The sequence below is a fragment of the Zootoca vivipara genome, chromosome Z2, assembly GCF_965207765.1.
Source record: "Zootoca vivipara chromosome Z2, rZooViv2.hap1.1, whole genome shotgun sequence".
Lineage (NCBI taxonomy): Eukaryota > Metazoa > Chordata > Lepidosauria > Squamata > Lacertidae > Zootoca > Zootoca vivipara.
This window is the reverse complement of record NC_142585.1, coordinates 40,014,564-40,033,525: the sequence shown is the minus strand read 5'-3', so window position 1 is coordinate 40,033,525 and position 18,962 is coordinate 40,014,564. Positions and strand designations below refer to the sequence as shown.

Below are 18,962 nucleotides of genomic sequence, written 5' to 3'. Positions count from 1 at the left end.
CCCTAGGTGGTGGTAGCTCCCTATGAGAAAACCGCTTGGGTGGGGTCAGTGTATAAGATGTAGGCCAGTCCTATGGGCAGCTTCAGTGGCTTCGCACCTAGAAGGCTGTTTTACACCGAACTAGTCCATTGATCCCTCTAGTTCAGTATTATCTGCACCGACTAGCAGCAGTCTATGAGGGTTCCAGGCAATGACATTCCCAGCTGCAGACATTCTCGAGTTGCTAGGGTTTGAACTGTGAACATTCTGCATACAAAGTGTGTGTTCTAACAACAGAGCTCCAGCCCCTTAACAGCAAAGTAAGATTCTAGTCCTCATCATTTTGAACAAAGGGCTGAATTTAATAAGAACATCGGAAGCTGCCTTATCCCCAGTCAGCCCATTGGTCTATCTAGCTCACTGTTGTCTACACTGACTGGCAGTGGCTTTCCAGGCTTTCAGGAAGGTGTCCTTCCCAGGCCTGTCTGGAGAGGCCATTGGGGGTTCAACTTGTGTGTAAAGCAGATTCTCTACCACTGAGTGATTATGGCCCTTTGGGGCTTGGCTTGAAATAGTTGGGGGGCGTTAAAGTTCCTCCTGCATACCCCACTCCTCTGATACATTCCATAACTGAACATCTGGCATTTCCTTCTTTGTCTTTATGTAGCTACTGTATTTGTTTAGCATCTATTGCTTTTTCATTTGTTTGGTAACTAGGGAGTGCTAATGCTAGAATGTTGCTGATGAAACGTCTTTTTTGCTTTCTGGGCCTAGTTATCTATATGGTAGTTATCTATAGTTATCTATATGGTACCTGGAGATGGAGACATTTTGGGGGCCACAGCAACTTTTAATTGGAAGGTCACTAGCCTCCTCTAAACACTGTGGCCTCAATACAATCTGTGCATCTCTTCCCACTGCTCCCCTCCCTCCGAGAGTCAGTTCTCACAAGGACCATGCATTCACCTCTGGTTGCAGCCACTGGCTCACATGGATTTGTCTCTTTGTTTATCCATTTGTGCTTGAAATGTTTGATCATGCTTATAGGGCTGAGGGGAGAATATTGGTCCGCTTGCTGCTGTCACAACAGCCCCTACTTCCAGCTCGCAAGAAGTTCCAACTATTCCTAAGGGGGTGTTATATGTGCAGGTCTCCTACATGTACTCTGTTGCCATCCAATACATCTCATTGTTTTCTGACTACCAGTATATCTTTGTGTTTGCAAAGCACTCAGGCTTGTTCTCAAACATTAACTAGTGCAGATGATCTATACTTTTCTATCCGGTCTTCCTCCAAAAGAGCTGTCTCCAAAATAAATAAATAAAAGGCTGATTACAGTAGGTGCCCAGGTGATGCAACAGCATTAGCTGCCCCCAGACCATCTACTGTTGCCAAATTAAAATAGAAGTCTGTGATCTAATAGATCTCAAAACAAGGAACATCGTTTGCTAGAATAGTTGGCAAAGTTTGCCTCTTACAACCCAGTCCTTGTGGCACTAAAGGTCCTTGCCATGATTGTAGCATCTCTCTCTCTCTCTCTCTCTCTCTCTCTCTCTCTCTCTCTCTCTCTCTCTCTCACACACACACACACACACACACACACTTTTGCATGTCTGTTCTGTATGTGCCATTTGACACTTGATGAACCCGAAGGTCCACACTTCCTTCCCCAACCACAACCCAGTGGCATTCTTGTGTGTCCAAGTGAACAGGATTTTATCTTTCTTTTTTTAAAAAAAGGGGTGTGTGGGGTGTTACTATTTTCTGCAGGTTTGGACTTCCTAATATTTATTATGTATTTCTCTTGCCAGACGGAAAGCACTCACAAATGCTAACGTTTGTATAAAAACAAATTTGTTGTCTACCCTGGTTGCTTGTCCCCCTCCCCCTTATAAAAAGCCCTCGAGCAGAATCCAGCACAACTCATGGTTGGCGACAAACAGCCTTCTTTGGCAAGGGAACTGACTTCTGAGTAAAGCTGCAGTTTTTGTGTGTGCGCGCGTGCACACAAACACCTGGGACCCCCTATCAAGTTATCGGGGTGGGGGATTCCTTTTTATGATGGGTTTCCTTAACCACTGCTGTTAGGAGACACCTGTGTGTGTAGGAGGGGTGATTTGCCTGAAATTGGGAGGATTCAATGGAGCTTGAAGATTTCATTAGGCACCCTAATCCCCTATTCTAGCAGTGACTGGGCTTTACTGCCAGGTCAACATGTGTAGGCACAATTAAGTCCGTCTGAATTCAGTGAAACTGGGCAGATCTGAGGTCTATGCAAGTTTCCTCAGAATTAATGGGAATCAGGCCTTGTTCCCTGGAAAGTGCGTTTCATGAATCCAGCCTTGCAATAGTCATAGGAAGCTGCCTTGTGCCGGGTCAGACCAGTAGGTCTACCTAGCTCAGTTGTGCCTGCATTTACTAGCAGCAGCAGCAGCCCAAGATTCTGGACAGGTTGCCTTCCAAGCACTACCTGGAGATGCCAGGCCTTGAGCCTAGCTCCGACCCTGAGCTACAGCCCTTTCCCATCCTCTGCATGTTTACTTGGAAACCGGTGCAAATGTGTTCCATCGAGCTTAGTCCTTAGGTCATCATCCATAAGGCTGCTGCTTTCGTCGCACCAAACTTTTGCTGGATCCTGTCCCTTGACTGTTATCTAGTGGGGTTTTGTACTTTTCACTGATTATGTACTGTTGGGCTGTGGCTTCCCCTCTTGTGAGTCTCAAAGTTTAAATTACCACCAAGTGTCTTAAACTCGATTGTATCGCCATTGTTTTTAAATGCTAAAGTAATAATGTATTATTTTTATTTTTATTATTGTTTTCCCTTTTTTGTGTTTTCAAATGTAGCCTGTAAAGAAAGAGAATCACAATACGAATATAATGGCAGAAATCTGTTCTAAAAGTTCCATAGACCACAGCTGTAAAATGAACTGTAGGGTTTTTCTTTTCTTTACTTCCTTGATATGTAATAAATATTTATGACATTTGGTCTCTTCTTCTACCCCGTTGGGGATGCATGTGTGTAACAAATGAGACAAACATAAGATAACAACCTGTGGTGTTGTCTATCACTCATGACACTGATATTTGGGGGGGGGAGAGAAAGCAACCTTGTACACCTGCAAGTCTCATTGAATTGTGTGGGACTTGCTTTTGAGTAGACACATTCACAAGATCAGGCAGAAAGACTTAAAACAGGCATCCCCAAACTGCAGCCCTCCAGATGCTTTAGCCTACAACTCCCATGATCCCTAGCTAACAGGACCAGTGGTCAGGGAAGATGGGAATTGTAGTCCAAAACATCTGGAGGGCCGAAGTTTGGGGGTGCCTGACTTAAAACATGCCCCAGGCATGTGTCTGCTAGGTGTTGCTCACTAACAATGCAAGTTGTGGTTCAGCAGCATCTGAAAGGTCAAAAATTCCCCACACTTGACGAAAGAAAGGAAGGCAGGCTTCTTTGGGTGTATATATTGGGGGGGGGGGGAATCCTTTGCCACCAAATATTTCTTACTCAGTAGAAACATCTAAACCTCAAAACCATTTTCTAAAGTGCACCTTAAAAACAAAACCCCAAGTCATCTCTACTCTGTTTTAAAAGAAATGTAAAAAATAAGCATTATTAAGAAGGCAATTCGTAATAAAATACATAATAAATATCACATATTCTGGTTAACAATTTCACTAATGAATTGGTTAGATTGTGTCCAATATTTCAGTTCCTAGATACTGGGTGAGGGGGAATCCTCCAGTGTGTTCTTTCTACCACAAGCCCACAAAAACAGCCCACACACACACACACAATCATGCACGCCATTCTGCACCTTTCAAATTAAGGATGGCCAACTCAGTGCACACACAAGTGAAAAATGTGTCTAGAAGGAAATTTAAGAATAGATTTGAAAGTAGAAATTGTAATGAATTCTAACTGGGAGAGGGTAATGTGCATGAATCCCCACTCCTGACCAGGAAGCTCCCTCCCTCGCCCCCATAAACTCAACATCCTGGAAAACTAGTTGATGAGCAGAAGTTTACATTCTGGCCAAAATATGGGACAGTAGACCTCCCTAGTTTTGTCGCTTGGTGTTATTTATGGCACTCAACATTTACTGAACATAAATAAAACAAAGATGATTTGCCCAAAGAATCAGATGGAATTCAATATACAGTATTGGTTTATTCCACATAGCACCATATCCTTGAACCTTTATTCCACAAAACAAGATTAGAAGTCTGGAAACGAAGACTTTGGAACCTTACTAGCAGAACTGGGTCCAATCCCTACCCACCCCACCACATGATATTAGATGGAGTCACCTTGGGGCAGAGATTGACATGAAATGTAATCATGGGAATGAGATTTATTATTTCCCAGTTACAGCACTACTAACCTGAACAGGACTCAAGAACCAGAGAGGGGGAATAGTGGGCAGCAGTATGCTGAACCCATTCATTTTAAAAAAAATCATCCCGTGTGATTGCCAAAGTTTGACGTTTCATGTGCAAATCAGAACCTTTGGCTGCTTTAAACCCCTCTGCATTAAAATCTACACCTATCATGGAAAGAACTGGTAGTATACCACTTCAGACAGCATGGGTGCATCTCATTTTAAAATACTGCTGTTTGTGTGAGAAACCTTGGGGGTGCAAAATAGTCTGGTGACGTTGGCTAAGCCAAACCCTGTTTCCTCTTTTGCTAGGCTTTTTGTGCACGCTGTGTGCATTGCTCATTGTGCCTTTTCAGGACTCTCTGACTCACTCCTCTACACCTGTAGAGTAAGCCCAGTTTACACAGAATTAGGAGGTAGTTCCAAGGTGAGAGATTTCTAGACACAGAGAGAAAGGAAGTGACAGCAGAGAGGGGTGGTGATGGCAGAGAGAGGAAGGGGTTGAGCCCAGGGGAGAGGGCACCCACTTATGGCTCCGGCCCCACCTACTAACAGGATGACCCTCCTATCAGGTTACACACACACCCGGAGGTATACAGTCCTCAGCAGAAGAAGAAAAGGCTGGCCACACAGAACATGGCCAACGAACAGAGAAAAGCAATGTTTTGTTCTAAACCAATTCTTAATCACCTTGTTATAGACGTCAGAAAACCGAACAATGCCTGCCATTCTGTGATACTGTATGTGGTGCTGTAATATTGAAAAGTAGTAGGTCATTGCCCCACACAAAATGAACCTGCCTTTCATCTTGCCCACACCTTCTGCACCCCATGCAGTTCTCTGGACCCAGTTGAACCTGGTGAAGACTTTACATTCGTGCAAATCTCTGAAGAATAGTTGGGTCCCACCAGCCATCACCATCCACACCTTCAGTCCAAGACCAAGGGGAAAAGTTTTCCCACTAAGATTGCAAACAGCTAATGTGATCTTTGGAAGTAGGCCTCTATCTCTTCTAGGCTTTTTCCTCTTGTTTCAGGAACGCAGAGTATGGTAAAAAGTACGTTGGAGAAACACATGGCACAAAACAACCAGAAAGTACCATGAGGCGTCAGGAAGACCTGGGGCAGAAGAGAAAGAGATGTCTGATTAAGAACCAGAAGCAGTACCAAGGTGGTTGAGCTGTACTCTTGGGTTGGCAAATGGAGCAGGTGTGTGGAACCTTTGGCTTCTAGGTGTAGATGAACGACAACTTACATTATCCCTGGCCATCAGCCACACTTGCTGGGGCTCATGGGAGTTGTACTTAAGCAACATCCAGAGGGCCAAAGGTTCCCCATGCCCAACATAAGAGAATGTTTTCTCGTCCAGAATATTTCTGCATGCAGAAACCTAGCATGTCTGTAGTAACTACAGACACAGTAAGCATGAGAGCTCTGTCACAAAAGCAGCTAAGACTACTAGTCCTTCCACTGGCTACGTCACAGCGTGGTTACCGCTTTTCACTCTAGCAGGATCCTTGCATATGGTAGGCAAAAAGAACCCAACAACCCATTTTTGCCACTGGCATGTGGCCGCCAGAAGGTTGCTGAAAAGGCCACGGTTCCCACTCCTGCTGTAAACCATTCTGGTCCTTGCTTACCATGAGGTCATGAAACTCCTTGGTAATCAGAAAAGCCATGAGCCAATTTGTTAAGACACAGGCACCACCGGCTACGCCTCGAGCTCGGAGAGGGAATATTTCAGACATCAACAGCCATGGGATCGGGCCCCAGCCCAAGGCAAAGCCTGCAGGTTGCAGAGGAAGGAGAAAGCGAACTCATTCACAGCACAGTTAGTAGAGGTTTCCTTGAACTGAGCAGGGTCAGTAATGAACAGGCAACCCTGATTAGAAACCAGAAAGATACAACTAGTACAAGACTGATAGCAGGGACTGTATTATCGATTTTCATAAGCTGTCCTGGGAGCCTTTTGGATGAAGAGCATGGTAAACACACTTGAAAATAATAATAATGCAAAGGTTACTTTTAAGAGGTCGACTTGAGTGAGGCAGGAGTTCTTTGCCCAGGACTGGCATCAGGGGATAGCCATTGCTTGGCAAGTATCTAAGATCACACCCCAGCAGGTATCCAACAACCCCCATAGCCACCCAACCTTGCTGCTCTCCTTCCTGTTTGCCTCTTCCTGTTTGCCTGCCCTTCTCCAAGTCAGCAAGCAGTGATGGTAAGGAGGAGAGGTGTCCGCCACCACTCACACAATATGTTGTCTCATTCTGAGCAGTAGTGCAGCTCAATGCAAGCAAACAGCCAGCAGCAATAGCAACGTGGAGGAGGTTGTGCTACCCAGAGAGAGGGGCTCCCTCAACAGCATCTTCAAAAGAGCCCCTGTCAGGCCCAGGGGTCAAATGCGGCCCTTCAGGCCCCTCCACCTAGCTTTCAAGACCCCAGGAACCACACCCTCCTTGCATACTTTTGCCTGGCTGGAATGTGTCATTGAACTCAGATCATGCCACTTGCTTGCCTGGAAGAAGAGTTTGGATTTGATATCCCACTTTATCACTACCCGAAGGACTCTCAAAGTGGCTAACATTCTCCTTTCCCTTCCTCCCCCACAACAAACACTCTGTGAGGTGAGTGGGACTGAGAGACTTCAAAGAAGTGTGGCTAGCCCAAGGTGACTAGCCCAGCAGCTGCATGTGGAGGAGCAGAGATGCGAACCCGGTTCCCCAGATTATGAGTCTACCACTCGTAACCACTACACCACACTGGATGGAGTATAGAGAGGGGTGTCTGAATCTGTGTGTAGAAACCAGCCTATTGTAAAACTGAACATGTGTTGTTCTGGCCCCACCCACCACCAGCACATGACCCTTGCAGAACGCTGCCCAAAAAGAAACGTGACCCTCTGATTGAAGAAAGGTTCCCTACCCCTAAGGTCTATGCTCCACAAGCACTAGGCTACCAATAAGCAGGCCATTAATCTGACCTCAAAAAAGCTGGACTCCAGTGAAGGAGGAGGAATCAAGGGCTTTGTTGTGATCAAACAGGACTCCTCTGACATGTGTATTTCCTGTGTCTGCATCACCAGCTGCTACTGCAGCAGAGAGAGCATTCTGGTGTGGGAAGCATCCATGTAGTCAAAGCATACTCGACCTTTACTACATGGCTGGGAAACTCCTCAGGGCACCAAAAGGCCCAGGATTCTCTGGGCCTATGGATCTATATAGACCAGCTTTTGTGGGTACAGCAACCACAGCAAAAGTGCCCACTAACCCATGACGAAGAGGCCCAGGCTCAATACCGCCAACCACGCAAGGTGGTGCTCTTCTTCCACAACAGCAGCACTCAGAGGGGAGCTTGGTGAGTTGGCGTGGGAGGAGTTGATGGGGACTGGGAGAGCCATTTTGCAATAGATCGCGAAGATGGCAGCACTGACAGCCATAATGAACCCTGGGAAAGATGAGATAAAAAGTTAACAGAACACCTATTTATACTGTTTGGGAACAAGAGTGTATGTAACAAGAGCTGTGCTGGATCAGACCAATGGACCACCTAGTCCAGCATCCTTCGCCTCAGAGAGAGACAGTCCTGTCAGGGTATACTGGGGATTGAACCTGGAACCTCCTGCATGCAAAGCAGATAGGCCAGTGGTTGGATAAGGCCCTAAGGCTAGCTATTTCAAACACATAAAAGGATACCTTGCTGGACATCCAACACCAGAAAATTTTATCCAGCTGTTCATGGTGTTCCACATTAAATTAACTTGCAAAGGCACAGAATCCTACACTTCACACTGGAAGGATAGCTTTTCTGCAATACCTGATACAACCAGAAGGACTTTTCGACCTTTTCTATCAATAATAAGAGCAGCCACAGCAGTGAAAAAGACTTGGATGGATCCCACAATGATAGAAGCAGCACCACTCTCCTGAAAACACACAACAGCAAGAAATAAATAAAAATCTTAAATATTTGAAAATGTGTGATGCAGCAGCAAAGTAAAGCTAATGCTATTCTAGGCTGCATCAACAGAAGATCAAGGGAAGTCATAGTACCACTCTATTGTGCCTTAGTCAGACCACACTTGGAATACCATGTCCAATTCTGGGCGTTTCACCAAGATATGAATGGGTATGGCTGCATCCAAGGTGTCAAGAGGACAGAGGAGCCCCCCACCTTGAATTTGGCTTCTTCAAAGATGGTTTCCGCGTAAAACATTATGGCGTTGATCCCCGACACTTGCTGGAAGAACATCATGGCGATACCAATGAGGAATGGCTTGTAAATGGCTGGATTCTTAAACTCTGCCAAACTCAGCTCCTCCTGCAAAGGAAGATGTGGACAGTGTTTCAGTGTTGAGGGGCAACTGTACCCCTCAGGGGTCTGAGGTAGAGATCCCAGCACCCTGGCTGCATATGCCAGGGGCTGAACTAGGAATCCCGGCCCATGAGGAGATCCAATTTGGCCAGCTGGGCCATTTCCCCAAAAAACCATGCCCACCTGCCCATCAGCTGGTGTCAATCCCGCTGGGTACTGTTTTGCCAGCACGTTCCCTGCAGGGAAACGTGAGCAAAACAAACCCCTGCAGGATTACACCCTTCACTCATCAGCTGGGGAGCAGAGAGTTCAGCGCTGGCAGTTGCTGCTTCACCACTATGTTCCCCGCAGGGAGAAACACGATGACAAAGCAGATCCCTACAAAGAGAAGGGTTGGACCTTCCTCACTCATCAGCTGCTGAGCAGCAAGTTCAATCCTGCTGGCTGGCCACAGGGAATGCAAAGCGGCAAAGCAGACCTCACCCCAGCCCCAGCCCCCACCCTGCAGATCAGCTGTGACAGGTGGACATGACTGTAAGTGGCTGTACCAGGCCACCCACTGTTGTATCTGCAAAACGTCTGCTGATTCCCGTGCAGTTCCAGCAAGGGGTTGCCTACTGAGCAGTTCAGCAGCAGAGGAAGAGAATGTCAGGGGGCAGTTAGTGTCTGCCATATTATACCAGGAGGAGCAGATGGCAAACACTTCAGGCTTCCAACCTCCTCCCCTGAAAAGCCTAAAGCTGGAAAGAGCTGAGCTAGCAGGGGGAAGTGGCAGGTCCATTCTCCTGCCACCTTTCCCACCCTTGCAACCCAAGAACGTGCCTGGTTTCAGTATGGTTCCGGTTCCACTTACCTGTCCTTCGGCGTTCACTTCAATCTCCCTGCATTCCCACTCATGGTCCACCAGGGGGCCCCTCAGGAACTGCAGAGCAGCAATGGCCTCTGGCCGCTGATTCCGGCTCAGCAGGAAGCGAGGCGTTTCGGGCATGAAAGCCACAAGTCCCAGCATAAAGCACGGTGGGACGGAACACAGTACGGCCAGCCAGCGCCAGTCCAGCCCTGTGCCTGAGGGAGGAGACCCAAAAGCAGAGCCATTCTTAGGGGCAAGGAATAAAGGACACTTGCCAGCTTTTGTAACGCCCAGAGGGCTAAATGCAAGCTGGTGCACATTATAGCTGCAAACAGCCCCCCCCCCCACCATTCAAGTGATGTATTCCGTTAAGACAGAGTGCCTGTTGGTGCCTGTGTTGGGTGAGGAAAACTTGAGAAATGAATGCAGATATTGCCTTTGTACATTCTCACACACCAACTCTCTACCCATCACCCAGGCAAGCAAGAGGCATGATCAGAATTCAAAGACACTTTCCACCCAAGCAAAAATGCTCAAAGGTATGAAGGCAGGCAGTCATGCCCTCTCCTTTCAAGGTATTCCACTCCCTCTCCCCACTCAATTTGCCACAACATTCTGTGGCAACGCCACCCACAGGTGTTGGTTGGTGAACTTGTATCCCACGATGATGTGTGCAAGAGAAAATGTGCAAACCCATGAACACAACAGAGCCACGTGGGTGTACCTGCTATATAAGCTCCCAATATGCCAGTCACCACCATCAGCTGAACGCACGATCCTAGCATCCCTCGAACTTTGGAGTGGGCTATTTCGGAAATATATACCTACAGCGTGGACAAAGGGGGAAAGGAGTCTTGTTCAAGTCATACAGAGAAAAAGGTTATATTTTATTTGTTTTTGCATTTTCAGAATTTTGCATTTTTTTCAATAAAACAAGAAAAAAGAGAGAGGGGCCAATAATGTACCCCTGTTTTTCTTATAGAATCAAGGCAATCAGAGGCAGATGTATGTAGATACAGGTGACAAAATCAGAATCAAGTACTGAAATTCCCTCATTAGGCCTCTGGGCCTGAAATTCCCCATCCCTGTTATTAGATAATACTGAGCTAGATGAGTCAATGGTCTCCAACTCAGCAAAATGCAGCTTCTGGCATTCAGCAGATGGCTCTCTTTCCACCAAACTGCAATGAGAAAGGACAGTGCAGGCCATCTCTTACCGGGACCACCAAGGATGTTACCCCACTGGCCAAGCCATTCAGTATCCGGCCCACATAAAGCATCCAGACATTTTGAGCTGAGATTATGATTGTGAAGCCAAAAACGTATGGGATGGCACACAGCATCAGGGTAAGCTTCCGGCCAAATTTATCCACGACATATCCCCCCAGAATCCCGCCTGCTGCAGCACCCAACGTTACGACAGACTGCAAAAGAAAAAGAAAAAGGAACTGACTCTCACAGCTGAACCGTTCCTGACTGTAGATTCCTGCCCCTTTTGAGCACATTAACTAACCCAAGATTTGGTGTATACAATGATGGCACAATATAAATGACATTCATATCTGACCTGTCCTGCAAGGTGTTTGGAGGCAACACACACCTCTCCCCTGCTCTGTATAAGGTGACTTCCTATGTTACTGTTTGATTCAGCAAGAACTATTGAGGACTAGAATCCTACTTTATTTTTAAGGGAGGGGGGCCCTAGCTCCATGGTGGGACATCAGCTTTGCATGCTCATGGTCCCACATTCTATCACCAGGCATCTCCAAGTTGGACTGTGAGGGAATTTCTGCCTAAAACCCTGGAAAGCGGCTGACAGTCAGTGTAGACAGTACTAAGCTAGATGAACCAAGGTACTGATTTGGTAGAAGGCAGTTTCCTATGCACCGCCTTCAGGTAGAGATTCTGGAGAGCTGCTGACATTCAAGAGTGCTGGACTAGATGGACGAATGCTCTGACTCAATAAACCTTCCTATGTCTCTATACTCTGGCACAAGTCAATAAGCATTTATTTTCCACCCCATATTATCAAACCAACAGAAGAACACAGGAAGCTGCCTTATATAAAGTCATTTCACAGGGGTTCATCAGTGCTGTCAACACTGCCGTGCAGCAGGTCTCCAGGGTATTAGGAAGGGACAATTCCAGCCCTACCTGAAGATGCTGGAGAATGAACCTAGGCTCTTCCTGCACGCAAAGGAGATGCTCTGCCACTGAAGTATTGCCCTACCTTTGTTTGTGGAGCAGAAGACTTACCCCAAACCAAGATGCTTGAATGTCTCCCAACCTTAATTCCGGGTTGCTAACTTTCTTTAGGCTCGGAATAGCCGGTGAACTGTAGCCAAGAACAAATCCAAAGCTTAGTGGTCCCAGCACAGCAGCAAACGTAGCCAGGAAGAGATTCTGATTTTGGACCTTGCTGCACAAGAAGCAAAAAATGAAAAATGTGGGGAGGAGACACACACACAAACCACCACCCTTTCTTGCAGGCCATGCAGCTCAGCAGACACCTGAAAACATCACACGCTTTTGTTTCAGATCTTTCAATTGCAGATGCAGATGTATTAGTGCTTCCGCTGACCCTTCCTTTTGAAAGAAACTGTTTAAGAACATAAGAACAGTCTGCTGGATCAGGCCAATGGTCCACCTATTCCAGCATCCTGTTCTCACAGCGACCAATCAGATGTCCTTGGGAAGCACACAAGCAAGACCTGAGTACCACAGTGTTCTCTCTAGCTGTGATTCCCAGCAACTGGCATTCAGAGGCATGTGACAGTGGAGGAAGAACGTATAGCTACTGCAGCTGGTAGCCACAGATAGCCACAGCCTTCATGAATTTGTCCGATCCTCTTTTAAAGCCATCCAAGTTGGTGGCCATCACTACTTCTATTTAGTTCAGCACCCAAACACACAAATATTTAAGCATGCCGGAAACTGCCTTATACCAAGTCAGACCATTACACTGACTGGCAGCTGGCCTCCAGGGATTGAGATGGGGGACACATCCCAGTTCCACCAAGGGGCATTGCCAGAGTTAAAGGACTAATTCCTACCAGGCAAAAATATTATGGGTGCGAAGCAGGGCTGGGAGGGGTGGGGGACATATGGCCAGAGAATAGTTCAAGAATAGTTCCAAGGGCCAAATGAAAAGGCCACATTCCCCAGCCCTTGTGCAAGACACTAGAAAGGGACGTGCTGTGTGGCTCCCACTCAATTATCAAGGCACAGCTGTGGCAATAAGATGTGATTAGGGAAAACTGATAACTGATAACGTCTTCTCTATTGGTGATACTGTCTCCCAGCAGATAAAAAGTTACCACTGTGGCGGGAAGGTAAATGGAGTTTCCATGCGCTCTGGCACTCGTCACGGTCTTCCTTGCATCAGTAGCAGTTTAGTCATGCTAGCCACATGACCCGGAAATCTGTCTGTGGACAAATGCCAGCTCCCTCGGCCTGAAAAGCAAGATGAGTGCTGCACCCCATAGTCGCCTTAGACTGGACTTAACCATCCAGAGGTCCTTTACCTTTACCTTTTACTGTCTCCCAATAGGTCCCATTCGTAAAGCTGGTTCAGTAAATGGCTGTAAAGGGGCCCCTGACCATCAGGTCCAGTCATGTCCGACTCTGGGGTTGTGGCGCTCATCTCGCTCTATAGGCCGAGGGAGCCGACGTTTGTCCGCAGACAGCTTCCAGGTCATGTGGCCAGCATGACAAAGCTGCTTCTGGCGAACCAGAGTAGCGCACAGAAACGCTGTTTACCTTCCCGCTGGAGCGGTCCCTATTTATCTACTTGCACTTTGATGTGCTTTCGAACTGCTAGGTGGGCAGGAGCTGGGACCGAGCAACGGGAGCTCACCCTGTTGCAGGGATTCGAACCGCCGACCTTCTGATCAGCAAGCCCTAGACTCTGTGGTGTAACCCACAGCGCCACCTGAAATGGCTTTAAAAGCTTAGACAAATTCACAAGCCTATAAATGGCTACTGGCCAAAAAGACAATGTTCTGCCTCCACTGTCAGAGGCAGTCTGCCTCTGAATACAAGGTGCTGGAAACTGCAGGAGGGGAGAGTTGCTGCTATATTCACATTCAGCTATCACACAAAACAATGATAGGGTCTTCAAATGGAGATGACTGACCAGCATCTTGGGATTGTGGTAGAAAACTCAGTGAAAACACCAAAAAAGAAAAACAGCAACCAGATGTTGCAGCATGGAGTGTTCCAGCCAGACATGCCCTTTTCATGGATTATCCATTCCATTTCCTCACTTCCTGAATCTCTCTCCCAGCAGTCAGCATTCCACAGATACCAAGCATGCTCAGTCGTCACTGGCCTGCTTTTGAAAGAGTTTCCCTCCCTTGGGACCCTGCCCTTCCCCCCCCCCCCGGCCACTAAACACTCCCCCTCCAAGCCTGCTGTTATCTTGTGTACAAATGGTGCCATTTGGGCTGTGCAAGGATAGGCATGCCTGAACATTAGAAATAGCTCAGATTATGTATTTAGAAGAAAAGTCCTCTTGTTCCAAGATTCTCAATCAGATTTGGAAAACCTCTCAGGATGATTCTGTTGAGCCAACAATTCAGAATCTGGCAAGCAGAGACGTCATTCATCCAACTCCATTACAAACAGCTGATACAGTGTGAGGGCAAAGGGGCAGAGGCTGACTATTGGACTTTTAGATAACCAACATGAGGACCTTTTCTTCTTTGTCCCTCAGTCCATATTTGGCAAAGCCTTATATGCCTGGCCGGCAGTGCATAACTAGAACAATTGTGTTTTGTTTTCCAAAAACAGGACATTTGCATTTTAAAAAAAAACCAAAAGCAACTGTACAAAAAGCAAGAACCCCAAAGTACATGGTGTAATCTGGAGAGAGTACCAAACTCTCAAAGACTTAAGCACAACTATTAACTGTTTCTTGATGTTGTGCTCATTGGATAGCCACTCCTCACCCTCTCTCTTAGCTTAACCTATCCCCCTAGGGGTTGCTGTGAGGATAAAATGGGAGGGGCTTTTATGGTGGGGGCAAACCATGGACTGCATGCAGTGTTAGTCCTACTCAGAATACACCAACTGGAAATTAGTGAACATGTCTAATTTTGCAGGGTCTGCTCTGTGTAGAGTTTAGCTGGGTACAACCGAATGTGGATCACTTTGAGCTTCTTGGAGAAAAGGCAGGGGATAAATGAGATGAATTGCCCACTGGGTCTGCCCACCCACCTACCCCCTAACTGTTTCACACATGCAGAAAATTTATTCCCCACTCCTCTCTCCCAGAAGTCAGATAAATACACATACCTCAGATAGATCTCCAGCTGAGAGGGTCTTTGAGCAGGCAGTTCTGTCTCCACCTCAGTACTCAAAAGGGGTCTGGTTTCTTCAGATGCCATATCTCCCATTGGTGGCAAAGGAGAATGCAATTCTGCCCAGTAAATGATGTCTGTTCCTTAGCCCTGAAGACTTTAAAATAGAAACAAAAATAGAGAAGGGGGAGATGAAGATCATAAGCAAGAAGTAGCAAATGAAAGTCTTGTGACCTATTTAGCTTCCTCAACCATACTGTACATTGCTGCCTTCACTTTTGAAAGTGAGACCTAACTGCAGCTGGCCAGGAGGGGGAACTGCAACAAAACTTTGTAGCGTGAACTGCTCTTGTTCAGAGTTCCAGCCAGCCAGCCATGCCCTCTTCCAGGGGACTCCATTTCCTTGCCTCTCATTCCCATGTTTTCCATCTCAACACACTCAGCATTCTATGAATCCTGAGCATGTTCAAGACTTCAGTGGGCTAGGTTTTGTTACAGGGAGGCCAGGGGGTTCCTCAGAGCCTATAGATACCTCCCTCTTGTATGAGTGGATGGTACCATTTTGGCAATGTAAGGATTGGCACTCTGAGAACTGAGAACACCATAACCATCAATGATCCAAAAATAACAGTGGGAAACTACTGTTAATAGACACAACGGAAAGGGACCCAGGTGGCGCTGTGGTTAAACCACAGAGCCTAGGGCTTGCTGATCAGAAGGTCAGCGGTTCAAATCCCTGTGACGGGGTGAGCTCCCGTTGCTTGGTCCCAGCTCCTGCCAACCTAGCAGTTCGAAAGCACGTCAAAATGCAAGTAGATAAATAGGAACCGCTACAGCAGGAAGGTAAACGGCGTTTCCGTGTGCTGCTCTGGTTTGCCAGAAGCGGCTTTGTCATGCTGGCCACATGACCCGGAAGCTATACGCCGGCTCCCTCGGCCAATAATGCGAGATGAGCGCGGAAACCCAGAGTCAGTCACGACTGGACCTAATGGTCAGGGGTCCCTTTACCTTTACCTTAAGGATTGGCACTCTGAGAACTGAGAACACCATAACCATCAATGATCCAAAAATAACAGTGGGAAACTACTGTTAATAGACCCAACGGAAAGGTCTCAAAGAAGCCAGGAAGGCTTTCACTTTATAAAAAGCTCTTTCATCAGGCTGGGTGTGAAGCAAAAAGTATAGGACACTGTTGCTGGGCAGGATTGTGGGGCACTGTCCTGACTCCCATCCAACACATGCAAGCAGAGGCTCTTACTTGGCTCAGCAGCAGACGCAAGACTTGGGAGTCACGATTCAGAAGTTCAGGAGCAGAGCAAGTTATTCAAAACTGGATGGAAGCACCAAAAATGTTCCAAGAAGTTTCTACACTGTGCCTGTCAAACCATTGTGCCCTCACCTGAGAGACTATCTTGCCTTGTGATGATGTTGGAACTGCAAATGTGCATTCTGTTGGGGTATGTGGATCTGTTACCATTTATAAAGGCAGAACCTGATCCTAGAGGGCAAGGCAGCACCCTCCTGCTCAGGGTCTTGTTCAGTCACTGCCATCTCCTGTTCAGCCTCCCTAGCTTTCATTGATGCTTCTTGTTCTGCAGCAAGGTTGGAAGAAAGAGCTGGAATACCTGCTTCCCCTTCCACAGCAACTGAACTTGGGGTGGAAAGGAAAGGTACTCCTCCTCCTCCAGCCCAGATTATCCCACTTCAGCCCCCTCCCCCATTTATTCCTACTTCATCAGAACATGCCAACTGAATCCCAGGTCTTATGACATCCTCTCCAGACTGGTACTTTTTGTTTTGTTTTTGCGGCAGGTGGGTGTATTCTGCAACATGTCATTGAATAGAGCATTAGTGCTGGAATCCATACTAGATTATCCACACACCAGAGCATTTCATTAGTTTTCTGCAATGCTTTTTCACTGTTACTACTTTACTGCCATCTATAGGGGAACTACAGCACAATAAAAGCTGCAACTGCAAAAAAGCCCCTCTCCTCCTGAACATTTGTGGTATGAAAAATTATCAGATTTCAGCAGGAAGCTAGCAGGACATGCACATGCCCAAAACAGTATGGGAAACGGGATCATGTATAACTTCTCTCATACCATCATGAGTACAAATCACAAGGAATGCAGAATAAAAAAGGACATCTAGAGGCGCCCCATAATGAGAATACTTGGTACAGTTTCAGCTGCTCCATCTCAAAAAGGTTATTGAAGAGTATCAAGCAATCCAGAAAGGTTGGAAAAAGTGGCTAGGTGTGATGGCGTCATAGAAAAGGCACTCTGTATTTGTTCAATCACATGCTTTCCTGTGCAGCATCAGATTTGAGCCAGAGAAATCTAGGAGCAAATCCATGCTCTGCCAGCAAACTAATGGGGATCACTTTGTGCCAGCCTCCCTCTAATCTGGGTCATCCAAGAACAACTGGACAGTCACCACCTGCCTGAACACCTTACCCCAAAAGGTAACACTTGTAACTGGCCCTGAAGCTGGAACAATTTCCAAGATCTAGGGAAATTTATTTGGGAGTGGCCTCACAACCACCATCTTCAAGGCAGTTGGGGTCGCTCCCTCTCGTGACAAGCTATGACTCAATTCGTGATCTTTGCTGATCACCACTCTTTTGCATGGGCAGCTTCCCCTCCCCCCCCCACATCAAGTAAAACAATGGAAATAACTGACGAATCACGTCGGTTCTGCCCCACCCAACAAAAGCCCTGACTACACCCATGCTCTTCTGCCCTGTAGCCTATTACAGTATTAGGCAAGAGGGATGGGCTGAGTAAACAAGCAGCCAGCCTGAAAAGTACTGCAGTTCAAAAACGCAGAGGGAGCATTTGCTGAGGGAGACCGAACAGTCAGAGAACCCCACAAAGGAAGACACACGTCCCTCACTGGCACAAAAGGGAGTGGTCAAACAGGCACTATTATTTCTCTCTGGCACCACACAGGCGCTATTAACCATATCTGTAGTGCTCTTCTTGGGAGTCGTCTCACAATCTAACACCACCAACACGCCCAACGCACAAAACTTGTTTCACCAGAGAAGTCGTGGGACAGGTCCCAGGATCAGTCTCCAACTTCTTTAGTAGCAGGCCTAGGAAGACCCCTCCCCAAGACCCCTGTGGAAGTACAGAATGTGACGCTAGACTGATAAAATAGCCTAGGACGGGAGGACCGGACAGCTTGGCAAAAAGCGTGCAAAATGAAGGAACTTAGGAGAGAGAATGAATTAAAATCTAGTTGAAGTAGGGTGGAAGCGGGATAATGTAAGGAAAAAAAATTGGGGGAGGCTTTGGGCGGCGCAAACTCACCTTCCCTTCCCGTCCAAGGACTAAAGCGTCGCTCTTCACCTCCAAATCAAAGCCGGCAACTACAATCTTGAGAATCAACTGCAAGGCGGAACTAAACAGTTGGGACCACGTTTTCACGGTAGAGAGGAAAATAACAACGGACCAGAAACTAAAACGATTAAATCCTTTCCCTCATGTGATTGTACTTCCGGCTTGGCCTCTCTTTTGCCCTGGAGGGAGAAAGTAAATAACAACTCTTTGACTCTAAAAAAAAAAAAATCCTTCCAGTAGCACCTTAGAGACCAAATAAGTTTGTCATAGGTATGAGCTTTCGTGTGCATGCACACTTCTTCAGATAGTGTACACTGAAACAGTACACTGAAACAGAAGTCACCAGTCCCTTCTGTATAGTCAGAGGGTGGGGAGGGGTATTTACTCAGAAGTAATAAGACAGCTACTTTGAGATCTTGTATAGAATGTCCTGGGAGATTGAAGTGTTCTACTGGTTTCTCTATCTTGTGATTCCTGATGTCAGATTTATGTCCATTTATCCTTTGGCGTAGGGTTTGACTCTCAGACATAGGAAAATAAGGAGCCACACATCTCAACAATGTACAATGGCAACTCCCGTTCTCAATTTCAACTGGTTTTCCAATGCTGTAAAGAGACCCAAGAGACGGAGAGCCGTCGGTGTCTAAATTCGAGAGACTTTGCAGCAGGTGCAAGAGAATCATGTCCAACGGTGTCACCCTTCACATTTTATATCGGTGGTTCAGAAAATGCTCTATATTTCTATCTCTATGGGTAACTTAAGATAGATTTTTTTAAAAAAGTTTCCGT

General features: G+C 46.7%; 1 protein-coding gene across 3 annotated transcripts; it reads right to left on the bottom strand.

Annotated features, from left to right (window-relative positions):
- Nucleotides 1-2,775: 2,775 nt before the first annotated feature.
- Nucleotides 2,776-18,634, bottom strand: SLC2A8 (solute carrier family 2 member 8). Of its 3 annotated transcripts, none has more exons than XM_035113395.3 (11): nucleotides 18,144-18,634; nucleotides 14,822-14,983; nucleotides 11,783-11,945; nucleotides 10,744-10,950; nucleotides 10,251-10,350; nucleotides 9,530-9,741; nucleotides 8,536-8,682; nucleotides 8,179-8,287; nucleotides 7,633-7,809; nucleotides 6,003-6,148; nucleotides 2,776-5,481 (listed from the first exon to the last, which is right to left on the bottom strand). In XM_035113395.3, the coding sequence occupies exons 2-11, from the start codon at nucleotides 14,920-14,922 to the stop codon at nucleotides 5,341-5,343; spliced, it is 1,503 nt and encodes a 500-aa protein (XP_034969286.2). In that variant the 5' UTR covers nucleotides 14,923-14,983; nucleotides 18,144-18,634; the 3' UTR covers nucleotides 2,776-5,340. The 3 variants fall into 3 exon arrangements, with proteins under 3 accessions (XP_034969286.2, XP_088521075.1, XP_060126371.1); XM_088664949.1 differs by lacking the exon at nucleotides 18,144-18,634 and adding an exon at nucleotides 16,226-16,344 and having other exon boundaries at nucleotides 4,133-5,481; XM_060270388.2 differs by lacking the exon at nucleotides 10,744-10,950 and having other exon boundaries at nucleotides 4,133-5,481; nucleotides 18,144-18,281.
- Between the last annotated feature and the right edge of the window lie 328 nt (nucleotides 18,635-18,962).

Bases quoted from the DNA above. Each gene is read 5' to 3' on its own strand.
- SLC2A8 (XM_035113395.3), bottom strand. From the start codon at position 14,922: ATGGGAGATATGGCATCTGAAGAAACCAGACCCCTTTTGAGTACTGAG. The intron at 8,683-9,529 runs GTAAGTGGAACC...CTTCCTTTGCAG, and splicing joins AAGTGAACGCCGAAGGACAG to GAGGAGCTGAGTTTGGCAGA. The intron at 7,810-8,178 runs GTATTGCAGAAA...CATCTTTCCCAG, and splicing joins AGTCCTTCTGGTTGTATCAG to GGTTCATTATGGCTGTCAGT.